This window comes from Elephas maximus, chromosome 12, assembly GCF_024166365.1.
Source record: "Elephas maximus indicus isolate mEleMax1 chromosome 12, mEleMax1 primary haplotype, whole genome shotgun sequence".
NCBI lineage: Eukaryota > Metazoa > Chordata > Mammalia > Proboscidea > Elephantidae > Elephas > Elephas maximus.
This window is the reverse complement of record NC_064830.1, coordinates 100,102,739-100,115,086: the sequence shown is the minus strand read 5'-3', so window position 1 is coordinate 100,115,086 and position 12,348 is coordinate 100,102,739. Positions and strand designations below refer to the sequence as shown.

The window sequence follows — 12,348 nt, the reverse complement described above, 5'->3', positions numbered from 1 at the left end:
GGCCCGCCAGGCCCCAAGCCTTTCCCGGCTCGCTCGGCTTGTCACCTCCTCCTGCGAGCAGGAAGCTGACAGGCGGCCCATTAAACCGCGCCTTGCAAAGCCCTGGATTGCAGCGACAACCATCTTCCTCTATTTTGATCACTCAGCCCAGACGCCGGAGCAAGGAGGGGGGAGGAAAAGGCAGGAGGAGGAGGAGGAGGAGAAGGGAGGAAGGGGGGGCCCGAGCTGGTGGAGGGGGAGGGCTGCCTAGAAACGGCCCGTAAAAATTCTCACCACCAGTTTGCATCATTCAGCCCCGCCGGGGGGAGCCTGGAAACCGCCGCAGCCCCTTGGTCCGTAATTGGTTTTATAAGGATGGCCGAGGGCCAAGGTGTTTACATGCGCGTGATTGGCGGCGCGCTCAGCCAATGGGTTGGCGACCGGGACTAGGGCGGGAGGGGCGGGCGCCCGCGAACAATGCGTGTTTCTTCGCCGGGAGTGCGCCCCTCCCCCGCCGCCCCCTTCCCCCCCGCTGGGTCTTTTTTTTTTTTTTTTTTTTAAGATCCAGCGAGAGGAACTTGAAAGGGGGGTTGTGTAACGTACCTTTTCCAATCCCGGGCTGTATATGGAGATTTGGGATTCTTTAAACCGGCGCTACCTGGATTTTATTAAAAAGCAGGGAGCTCGGCGGGAGGAAAGCTGGCTTTTCCGGGGGCTGCGGGAGCCCGGCGGCGGGAGGGCGGAGGAGTTGGCGCGCCGAGCGCACGGCCACGGGAACAGTTTTCTACCAAAAAAAGGAAAGGCGGGCAAAAAGTGTGAGGCGGCTGCGGGTCGCGCAGGGGAGCGGCGGCCGCGGGATGGCGTGCAGCACGGGCGCCTAGCCGCGTCGGGAGCAGGGGCCGCCGGAGCCGCAGCCGGAGCCCGGAGCCGGGAGTCCCGCCGCGCCAGGTACGCTGCCGGTCAGCCCGCCTGGCCCTGGCCGGGCGCGATTTTCTCCAAACTTCTCCAGTCCGCCCCCCCCCCCACCCCGCCAAGCCCTCGGGGTGTGCTGGGGATCTCTGAGAACGAAGTGGAGGGCCGGCGTCCGGGGAGGGGTGGGGGCGAGCCGCTGCGGCCCGGGTGTCTACGGAGCTCGCAGTCCCGTGCAGCCCGCGCAGCCGGGCCGGGGGGCGTCGGTTCCCCCCTCGGTTCCCTGCAGGCGGCGGGCGAGCTGGGGGTGCAGAGACATTTCAGATTAGAGGCTGGTTTTAATTAAAAGCCGGAATTCAGCCATTTTAACTGCATTTAAGAGGGAAGGATAGTAGGGAGGATGAAGCGGATCCCCCAGATGGCTGAAGCAGAGCCTCTGCCCGAGGGAGGGTGTTTTGGGGGGCTTCACCCCGACTTCCCCAAACTAGGGCGTCTGGGCAGTCTCCGAGGCCCTTCGTTTTAAAAGAAACATAGACTCCAAGAGCTTTAAAAAAAAAATCATAGGAAGGTCATCGTCTCCTTAAGACGTGTAACCTCGGATGTGGCGATCTTAGATTTTTCCAAAGTAAACGCGGATCTGGTAACCAGAGCCTGCTGGGCGAGAACGAGGCAAGGAGGGGGTGTTTGTAACCAAAACCGGGTTAAAATAAGCACTCTTAGCAAAGTTGGGGTGGGAGCTGGAGAAGAAGGCGGGTGGGTCTGGTCGAGGGGTTTGCGGCCGACGGGTCTGCAGCCCGGGGGGCCGGGCTCACAGGGCGGGCACCCGGGGGCCAGCGGCGGCCACGGCGAGCCCGAGCCAGTGCGGTTGGCGTGGTCCGTGGCGCTGGCAGCGCCCGAGCCTCCCCAGATCCTAGGGCGCTGAACTGCAGCGGGTCTTTGGCGTCCCCTTCTGCAGGGAAGGCTGGCTCCAAGAGAGCCCCCCTGCCCCCAGTCGGCAAACGACAAATCTTTTAAACAAACAGCTTTAAATTGGAAATACTGGGGGATTTATCAAGCGCTGGGGGAGGCGCCCCTCAGCGGGTCCGCGCGACTAAGGTCTTCTTATAGATTATTTTGGAGGGTGGGTGGGGGAAAAAGCTGGGGTAGGAGCGAGACCCTTGAACAGCTCCATTCTCCTGGACGTCCCCCAGTCCCCCGCGCCGGTCCACGTCCTCGGTCCGCGGGATTCCCAAGCCAGGGCGTTGAAAAATGAAACCAAAGCTTGTTTTGAAGGAATCTTTCCAGTCCTCAGGCGAGAATGCCACGTTTCGGGTCCTCGGACTCAGAGTCTAAGACTTGCAGGGGCCGGGGGCGGGGGTGGGGTAGGGGTAGGGGTGAGGGAACGAGCCACTTTAAAAATAATAAGTCCCCTCCGTGCCCCCCCCCTTCTGAAAAACCACTCGAAAGGCCCCTACTGCGGCTCAGAGCGAGTTAAGGGAAACCAAACAACTCAGAAAAGGGAGGCGAGGGCTAAAGCAGGTTAAATATTAAACTTTCCGGCTCAGATAGTGACCGAGTGTTTGGGGGAGACCTTTCGAGCTGCTCTTGAAAAGCCTTCAGGGTTTTAAAGCCCGGAGCATGTGACGCCGAGGAATCAAACACATTTTGTAGGGTTGGATTTGCACTCCCTGGGCGCGGCCGAGAGGCCTTCCTGGTTTCGGGAGGATCGGGGAGAAAGCCGGTGTCAGTGTGGCCCAGTCGCAGCGCCCCACGGGGCACTTTTCGGAGCCGGGTCCCCAGGAGCCTGAAGCCGCCAGTGGAAGGAGAATGGATTTTTACTTTTCATGGAAAATGGGCTCTTTCTGATTTCGTTTCTGGTCACCAGAACGGCACCCCAGACTACGATCGGCGAGGCTACTTTCTGAACTTGTTTTTCTTTTTTTCCCCCTTTTTTCTTTTTTCATCTCTATTGCTCCTGCGGCCACCTCCTCTCCCCGCCAAGACGCCGCCGCGTGCGCCGCACCGCCCAGCTCCGCCCGGCCGCCCGGAGGGGCCCCACAGCCTGTCGCCTGTGCGCCCCGGGCCGCCGGCCCGCCGCCGAGCGCACACGCCGCTGGCCGCCGCCGCCATGCCCACCGCGGAACCCCCGCCGCCCGAGGACTCTGGGACTACGCCGAGGCCTAAGTTTTAGGTCCCACTGAGCGCGGCCCGCGGGCCGGGGTGGGGGGCTGGCCGCGGCACTCCCGCGGAGGATGGATGGCCGAGACTTCGGGCCCCCGCGGTCCGTGCACGGCCCCCCGCCGCCGCTGCTGTCCGGCCTGGCCATGGACAGCCATCGCGTGGGCGCGGCCGCAGCCGGACGCCTGCCCGCGTCGGGCCTGCCCGGCCCGCTGCCGCCTGGGAAGTACATGGCCGGCCTCAATCTCCACCCGCACCCGGGTAAGTGCTGCACAGCGCCGCGCCCGCGCCTGTCCGCCCTCCCGGGATCCTGGCCCCGGAACCGGCTAGGGGAGGGAGGCCTAGGAAAAACCGCTCGGCCGTTTCCCCGGCAGGCGATCGCGGCAGGCTCGGAAGCTCCCTCTTTCTTAGGGGTTCATGGGGGTGCGGGCGGGCTCAGCTCCCGGGGAGCAGAGACCTCTGGGCCCGGGCAGAGAGGGGCGAGCGGCACGGCGGCCTCCCCTGGCGCACGCGTTTGCCGAAATCCGAGCCACCAGGGACGACTCCAAGCCCAGGGCTTCGGGGGCGCGAGCCTGCGCTGGGATTTTCAAATTCTGGGCGAGAAAAGAACACACTAGCTTGACACCCCGAGAGACCCCTTGCTCCCCGACCTCCGATCTTTTTCTTGACAAACCCCCTGCCTGGCGCCTGTGGGCCCGGGGTCCGTTCTCAGCTCCTCCACCAGCGCCTTCCCTGGCGCTGTGCGGGGTCTCCGTCCGGCCAGTCCTGAGCGCCGCGCTGTGCGGGAGGACACCGACCCTAGCCCAGGCACCTTATTCTCCTGCGGCGGCGGGCGGCGGCCCCGGGAACCCATCCCCAGGCAGAAAGGCGGCTATCCTGGCTCCGGGGACCTCTGGGTCCAGCGGGAAGGCGGGCGCGCGGCGCAGCGGGTCTGCAGAAACCCGGCCGCAGCCGCCCGGACTCTGCGGGGAAGGAAGTGGCGCCAGGAGTGTGTCCGGCCGGGTTCCGGCGGCAGAGGGAAACCCGGTTGGAGCAGTGAACAGTGGCGGAGCGCGCCGACCAGGCCCGGCGTCTACGCCATTCCCTGAGAGGGCTGCCCGGCGCGGTGGGGCCGACAGCCGGGCCGGTCGGGCTTTGACGGGGCCATGGTGGGGGGGTCCCAGAACTGTCCTGCAGCTGCCTCGGGAGGCCTGGGCCCTCCACACCGCACGTGCCCCGGCCTCTGCGCTTGGGTTCCCACTCATCGACTTTAAAAACCCACTTGTTTCTTCCAAACGGCGTTTTAGGACTCTTGCGATTTCTTGGGAAGCTGCAGACTCTCCCCTCGGCCTTTGCATCCTGGAAGGGCCTCCGGGCCTGGAGCGACCGCCTGGCCCTGGCCTGGTCCCACCGGCCCCGCCCTGCCTCCGCACTCGCTGTCTCCCCCCCCCCCGCCCCTTTTGATTTTTCTCCTGGAACTTTTCAGGAACCCGAGTCCGGGGGCCCGCCGGGACAAAGGGCCTTTGTGCTGCCGGGGCAGGGGAGGGGCGCGAAGATCCCCACCGGCGGGGGCTGGGGCCGGGATGCGGCCCCGGGGCGCGCGTGTGCCCTCCAGGAGCGGGGGCTGCATTCCGCCTGGGGACCGCAACGAGAGCAAGGGTTTTCTTCCGAGTGGCTCGCTGCGGGTGAAAGACAGTCGCCGGAGACCACAGGGGAAGGACTTGGAGGCGGCGCCTGTGTACAAAGGGCCGTCCAGGACGTCCCCTTTTGCGGACCCCTAGAGGTCACAGTGAATTTTTTGGCTATTTTGGGTCTTTTCAGGCTACTTAGTTCTCCCTGGCTGGCGGTGGGGGGCCTGCGGTCTGGGATCGGACCCGAGACTCCCTGGCTGGCAGAGCCTTCGCGCGCCTTCTGCGGACCCCCGTGTTGGAACTGGCTCTGGCTTCGCAGAGACCAAGTGCCCTCATCAGAAGCAGTGAGAGAAGCCCACGCTAATGGGGTGCTCCTAGTGTGCGCTCACCGGGCCAGGCGCTTAGCCTCAACTGCTGGTCGCCTTGCGAGGGGCTGTCTCTATTCGGGAAATGGGGAGGCCGAAGCTCGGAGAGGCAGCGAACTGGCCAGGGGACAGGCCGGACGAGGGAGCCGAGCGGGAGGTGGCTACAGAGGCCTGGCCTTGCGCATTCCGCTCTCCGCGGCAGAGCTGGGAGCTACTGGACTTCTGTGTCTCGGCGGCTGAGGTCACGGAGGAAATGGCCGGCGCGCGCCCGGAGCGCTTCTCGCGAAGGCGGCAGTTCCCGCGCCCGAGCGCTCATCCGGGAGGGAAGGGCGGGCGAGGGATGGGGCGCCCTGCTGCCCGTCTAAGTCCCCACCTCAAGTGACCAGACCTCAGACCCCCAGGCCAACGCCCAGAGCGGAGGTCGGTGCTAATCACATTAGCCACGAGGCCCGGAGCTGCTCTCCATTCACTGCTTGGGGCGGGGCCCAGATTAGAAATTCCCCAGCCCAGCACCCTCCTCTCATTTTCTTTGCCGGGTGCAGGTGCTAAATTTCCCCTTCAGACGCACCGCCCCTTCGTTTTTGGCTGTGAGCTCCACGTCTCGCCAGCGTTATCAGCCTATCTTTATGCTTTTTTTTCGGTACCGGGAAGCCCGGAGAGGCTGAGTGATTTGCCCGGGGTCACACAGCGAGAGAGGGAGAGGCCACGTTTCCTTCGAGCTCCTCCTTGCCCTGGACTCCAGCTTCGGCTGCTAGAGCCTGGTGACTGCGCGTCAGCTCGGCCAGCGCTAGTGGAGGCCACCGTGATCGAGGCCGCCCTGGCAGAGGCATCTGGCTACTCTGAGAGAGCTCCGGGGCGGAGGGGACACTGGTGGTGGGACCCCATCCAAATAAGCATTGACAGAGGGTTGGCCGTGGGCGGTGGAGCCCCGTGAGTGAGCGAGGGACCCCTGAAGGAGATCTTTGTGCATTGTGGGTATAAGCGGAGGGATTTGGCCCTTTTACCTGCAGAAATCCGGGAGGGCTGGGGTTTGGGATAAAGGAAAGGATGATGATTTATTTTTCCTGTAACCTTGAGTTTTGATGTTGGGTAAGCTGTAAATGTTCACAGCCCAGCACCTGAAATGGACAGGTACATGGTAAGCACCTGGCAGGCTCGTCACTCCCTGGGCTTGGGAGCCTGGCCCGAATCCTCATCACGTTGCAATTAAAGAGCTATTAGCAGGGTTTGGTGTTTGCATGCTTACTCTCCCTGCCCCTGTACTCACGTGGTGGCCCCAGAGGTTAGTACCGAATGGAGCATCTGGAAGTGTCAACATGCTGTGGACCCGCACTTTGGACTTATCAATGGACAATAGAGGGCAATGGACCTTCTCCAGGGCCAATCGGATCTATCTCTGGAATCCAGCCCATCAGCCTGGTGGGATTGACTTAAAAAGATTAATCAGTGGGACCTTCGGGTGGAGTGATGGGAGCTCAGGATAAGGGAGATTTGCAGGGTGCTTCTTTCTTTGGTCAGAGGCAGCAAGGGAGGCCTAGGGAAGGTTCTGGAATCTGGAAGGGTCTCATGGGCCCCCTGCCTCTCTGAGCTTCTGGTTCTTTAGCGCCCAACTCCAGGGCTTTCTTCTTTCCTCACTTGTTCATTTACTCAGGAAGTAATTTCTGAGTGCCTACTGTAAGCGGACACCCTTCTGCTTTTGGGGACCCAGCGGTGAACCAGAAGCCCCCCCCAACTTGTAGCTGTCCAGTTTTTTCTGACTCATGGGCAGTCTATTCTGACTCTATGGTGACTCCACGTGCTACAGATAGAACTGCCCCATAGGGTTTTCTTGGTTGTCGCCTTTATAGAAGCAGATTACCAGTTCTTGTTTTCTGAGGTACCGCTGGGTGGGTTTGAACCACCAACCTTTATATTACCAGCCCAGCACAAACGGTTTTCATCAACCAGGGATCCTCAACAGTGAACCATATAGAGAGAAGCGCTCGCCCTGGTTGGTGCTCCTGTGTTGGTGTGGGAGCCAGGTAGTAAACCCTCAAGGCAGGGCGGGAAATCACTTTAGACAGAGCTAAAGGTTGAGAGATACAACTGGGAGGGTCTATTTTTGCCTAGAGTGGTAGGGGCCTGTGTCAGCTGGGCAGACACTAGGTAGGGATCCAAGGAGCCAGCCTTTTTGGTGAAAAGCAGAGAAGTGCAATCTAGATGAGAGAAGAGCTGATGCAAAGAGCTTGACCCATTTGAGAGAAGGATTGGGGTGACTGGGAGCCTCAGAGAGGAGATGGAGGAGGTGAGTGGTAGGGTGGGAGTCCTGCAGCTCCTGGAAGGTCAGGAATGAGGGCTTGGAATTTTAAACAAGGCGGAATGAGGCAGTGTAGGGTTTTAAACAGAAGGAGTGACTCAAATAGAGGGACATTTTACAGAACAACTGGCCTGGACTCTTTAAAAATATCTCAACGGCATGCCAGACAAAGGCAAGCTGAGAAGCTGTTCCTGATTAAAAGCCACTAAAACGATGCAATAGCTGAAGGCAGTGCCTGACCTGGGAGTGGATTCTGGATCAGGGGAGAAATTGCTCCAAAGGACGTCACGAGGGCAGCTGACCAAATTGGAATATGGACGGGAGATTACCTGATAGACCCAAATCAGCGTTACCTCTTGTGAAGTTGATAACTGCACTATGGTTATATAAGAGAATGTCCTCATTCTTAGGAAATAAGAACACTGAAATGTTTAGGGGTGGTGGTTCAAGGAAAAAGAAAAAAAAATTGTATATATACGGGAACCAATAGCCAAACCAAACCTGTTGTTGTCGAGTTGATGCAGGCTCTCGGAGATCCCATGTGTTAGAGAGTAGGATTGACCTCCAAAGGGTTTTTTGTTTTTTTTTTTAAATTGCGCTTTAGGTGAAGGTTTACAGAGCAAATTAGGTTTTCATTAAACAGTTAAGGCACATATTGTTTTGTGACATTGGTTGTCAACCCTGGGACATGTCAACACTCCCCCTTTCTTGACCTTGGCTTCCCCTTTTCCGTTTAGTCCAGCTTTCCTGTCCCCTCCTGCCTTCTCGTCTTTACTCCTGGGCTGGCGTGTCCATTTAGTCTTGCTTTATGAGCCTGTCTAATCTTTGGCTGAAGAGTGAACTTCAGGAGTGACTTTAGTACTGAGTTTAAAGAGTGTCTGGGGCCATACTCCTGGGGTTTCTCTAGTCTCTGTCAGACCAGTGAGTCTGGTTCCATAGGGTTTTCTTGGCCATCATCTTTATGGAAGCAGATTGCCAGGGTTTTCTTCCATGGTGCTGCTGGGTGGGTTTGAACCACCCACCTTTAGCTTAGTAGTTGAGCTTAGCTCAGTAGTAGAGTCCAGGCCAGTCGTTCTGTAAAACGCCACCTAGGGACCTTCTACATGTGGGAGACAATGATAAATAACACGTGTTTTTGTTTTTCGGTGCTGTTGAGTTGATTTTCAACTCCTAGTGACCCCATGTGACAGAGTAGAATTGCCACATAGGGTTTTCTAAGCTGTAATCTTTGTGGAAGCAGATTGCCAGGTCTTTCTTATGCGGCATCACCGGGTAGCTTCAAAGTGCCGACCTGTTGGTTAGTAGCAGGGCAAAAACAGTTCACAATTGGTGAATTTGGTTAAGGGCATAAGGCAATTAGTTGTACCATATCAAACTTTTCTCTAAATTGGAAGTTATTTCAAAATAAACACTTGAAGAACTGAGTCTGGGTTGCCAGCCAGAGACTGTGGTACACGGAGAGAAGCAGGGTGGGCAGTCGGTGGTGAGAGGCTGTTAGAGGGGTGATGGAGGCTAGGGAGGGAGCCTGGGGGTGGTGAGGATTCAGGGTGCCCGTGGAGGCCAAGCTGCTCTGATAGATATGGATGGGGAAGGGAGGAGGAAGAAGGAAAAAGCCTCGCTTTTGTCAGAGCTACTTATAGAGGAATGGGGAGCAGTAGATTTGGGGAGGAGGGCGTGGGTTGGACATTCTGGTTTTGGATGAGGCCAGTTTGGGATGCTCTTGGCTGCCTATGAACTGACTTTGCTGTGACATGTCCCATGTAGCCTTGTCCTTCCACCCACACTCCAGCCCTGACACTGCTGGTATCCTTGTTTTTTGCTTTCTAACCCAGCTTGTGAGGGACCCACTGGTGCTGTTGCCAGGACAGGTCTTGGGCCTGCTCAGTCCTTCTGGGGGCTTTGGTCAGGGATCAGCCTTGCAGGGGTCAGCCTTCTAGGAAGTTAAGGCCACCAGGTGGGAGCCCCCAAAGCTCCTGGCCACCTCTCCCAGCCCACGAATGCACTCATTGTTAGTTAGCATCTAAGGTTCCTTCATGAGCTAATAAAAGTGATGAACCCTCAGTCCTGGATGGGGGGATGACCCTCTTCACACACCCTCACTAACACCTTTGCACATTTCTTGGCCTTCATGAGCTTGCAATTCCCAGATAAGAACTCCTGCCCTATTTGGAGGCAGGATAACCTGGTGAATCAGCCTTAGGGTTTAAACCTTGCCTCCCCTGCTTACTGGATGTGTGATGCGTCTCCACGCCTCTATTTTCTCATCTATAAAATGGGTACTGAGTTTGGTTGTTACAAAGTTTAAATGAATGAGGCCAAGTTAGGTGCCTAGGACAGGTACACTCTTCTGCAATAGTTGTGTTGTTGGGTGCTGTTGAGTTGATTTCAACTCATGGTGACCCCATGTGACCGAATAGACTTGCCCCACAGGGTTTTCTAAGCTGTAATCTTTATGGGAGCAGATCACCAGCTCTCTCTCCTCCAGAGCCACTGGGTGGGTTTGAACCACCAACCTTTCAGTTAGCCAAGTGTTTAACCGTTGTGCCACCAGGGCTCCTTTTAGTTGCTGTGATTGCTGTAATTGCAGTTACCATTGTCCATGACTCACAGATCCCTCACTTTCTCTCAGACCTCTCTGAGGCCTCCTGGAATTGTGTAACGAGCTCCTCCGGGTGGCCCACAGGCTCCTCAGACTCAAGGATCCTGGCCCGAGCTCATCGGTTTTATTTTTCTCCTTTTTTGTATAATAAATATACTGTAAAATGCTTAAGTCTCGAGCATTTGGTTTTGTTGGGGTTTTACAAACTTCATATGCTCCTGTAACCAACACCCAGCTCAAGATCAGAACCTTCACAGAGCCCTAGAAGGCTCCCTCTGCTCCCTCCCAGAAGAACATTCTCGTTTCTGTTACCTTAGATTAGTTTGGCCTGTTTTTGAACTTTTTGTAAGTGGAATCATACAGAATGCTCTCTTTTATTTCTGGATGATTTCACTTAATATTATGTTTGTGAAAGTCATCATATTGTGTGCAGAAGTTATTTGTTATTTCTCACTGCTCTATAGTATTTCACTGCATGAATATAGCACAATTTATCCACTCTCCTGTTGATGAACATTTCGGCTGTTCCTCGTCTCTGAATAGTGCTGCTGTAAACATGCCCTCTGGTGTACAGCTGGGTTGCACATTTCTTTGGCTGTATACCTTGTTCTGGTCATTAGGTGCGGTCAAGTTGGTTCCAACTCATAGCGACTCTATGTACAATGGAACAAAACACTGTCTGGTCCTGTGCCATGCTCAACAATCATTGTTATGCTTGAGCCCATTGTTTCAGCTATTGTGCCAGTCCGTCTCATTGAGAGTCTTCCTCTTTTTTGCTCACCCTACCCTTTACCAAGCATGATGTCCTTTTCCAGGGACTGGTCCCTTCTGATAACATGTTCAAAGTATGCAAGACGAAGCCTGGCCATCCTAGCTTCCAAGGAGCATTCTGGCTATACTTCTTCCAAGACAAATTTGTTTGTTCTTCTGGCAGTCCATGGTATATTCAATATTCTTCATCAGTACCATAATTCAAAGGCGTCAGTTCTTCTTTGGTTTTCCTTATTCATTGTCCAGCTTTTGCACGCATATGAGGTGATTGAAAACACCATGGCTTGGGTCAGGTGCACCTTAGTCTTCAAGGTGGCATCTTTGCTTTTTAACACTTGAAAGAGGTCTTCTGCAGCAGATTTGCGCAATGAACTACACTTAGGTGTGGGATTAAAAATGTATTGAGCGATTGAAAGATTTAGCCAGAGATTCTAAAGAAATCCCAGTGAGTGAAAAAAAAAAAAGAGACAATAAATAACTCCAGGAAATATAAAAGGAATAAATTTTATTATATCACTTGACTCAGATGTGAATATTTGCAGAAACAAAATTGTAAGAAAACTGATGTAAACAAAATTGTATTTCACATATATCGGGAGGATGGAGGAACTAGAAATGTGTATGTGTGGGGTCACAGGGTATGTGTATGTTCAGCATTAACCCAGAGAACCCCAGTGCCGTCAAGTAGATTCTGACTCATAGCGACCCTATAGGACGGAGTAGAACTGCCCCATAGAGTTTCTGAGGAGTGCCTGGTGGATTCGAACTGCTGACCTCTTGGTTAGCAGCCGTAGCACCTAACCACTACACCACCAGGGTTTCCATGTTCAGCATTAGTAGCTGCCAGTTTTCCAAAGCAATTGCACTATTTTTCATTCCCAGTGGCAGTGCAGGAGTTCCGGGTGCTCCCTGTCTTTGCTAACACTTGATACTGTTAGTTTCTTTAAATTTTATCAGTTGTGGTGGGTATGTAGTTAAGATCTAAACATGTGCTGATTAAAAAATGGCATTTTTAACCTTTTAAGTTTAAACTTTTTTTTCTGCTCTATTTTTCTGTTTTATTGAGTTATTTACATGCCATAAAATTTACCCATTTGAAAGTATATGGTTCTGCTTTATGTTTAATATAATTTTAAAAAATCGAAGTTACACATAATTTAAAAGGTTAAGTAGTTTCGGGCCTGTCGTAGATGATAAAAAATAAGTAGTCTTACGGAAGCAGATCCCAGGCCTTTCTTCTGTGCTGCAGCTGGGTGGGTTTGAACTGCCAGCCTTTAATAGTTGAGCGAAAACCACTTGTGCCAAAATCCAAAACCAAACCCATTGCCGTTGAGTGGATTCTGACTCATAACGACCCTATAGGACAGAGTAGAACTGCCCCATAGAGTTTCCAAGGTGCGCCTGGTGGATTTGAACTGCCAACCTCTTGGTTAGCAGCTGTAGCACTTAACCACTATGCCACCAGGGTATCCCTGCTTGTGCCACCCAGGCGTTATATGTATGGGAGACCGTTGTAGATTATAAAGAAAACCAGCAATCCCCTTTCCTATCTCTCCTGATGGCCACTTTTAACTTTTTTGGCTATTTCTTTTTTTTTTAATCCATATTTTTAGATCATAAATGTCCTGCTTCTACAACTAGTAATCTTTCAGTTTTGAGACC

General features: G+C 54.8%; 2 protein-coding genes across 7 annotated transcripts in view; one reads left to right on the top strand and one right to left on the bottom strand.

Annotated features, from left to right (window-relative positions):
* Positions 1 to 633: 633 nt before the first annotated feature.
* LOC126087541 (protein FAM246C-like) lies at positions 634 to 2,997 on the bottom strand. Its single transcript, XM_049905066.1, has 3 exons — positions 2,975 to 2,997; positions 2,870 to 2,936; positions 634 to 927 (listed from the first exon to the last, which is right to left on the bottom strand). Exons 1-3 carry the CDS (start codon positions 2,995 to 2,997, stop codon positions 634 to 636), a joined length of 384 nt encoding a protein of 127 aa, XP_049761023.1.
* TNRC18 (trinucleotide repeat containing 18) overlaps positions 836 to 12,348 on the top strand; it is a 119,518-nt gene continuing 108,005 nt past the window's right edge. For 4 of the 6 annotated variants that reach the window (XR_007519518.1, XM_049902652.1, XM_049902653.1 and 1 more), the window contains exons 1-2: positions 836 to 927; positions 2,870 to 3,306. Coding sequence is in view for 4 of the 6 variants with exons in the window: in XM_049902652.1 (XP_049758609.1) it covers positions 3,120 to 3,306 (187 nt within the window). In the remaining 2 variants the exon portion in view is untranslated. Of the gene's footprint in view, positions 928 to 2,269; positions 3,307 to 12,348 lie in introns of those variants that run through there. The other 2 variants (XM_049902655.1, XM_049902651.1) reach the window with 2 other exon arrangements.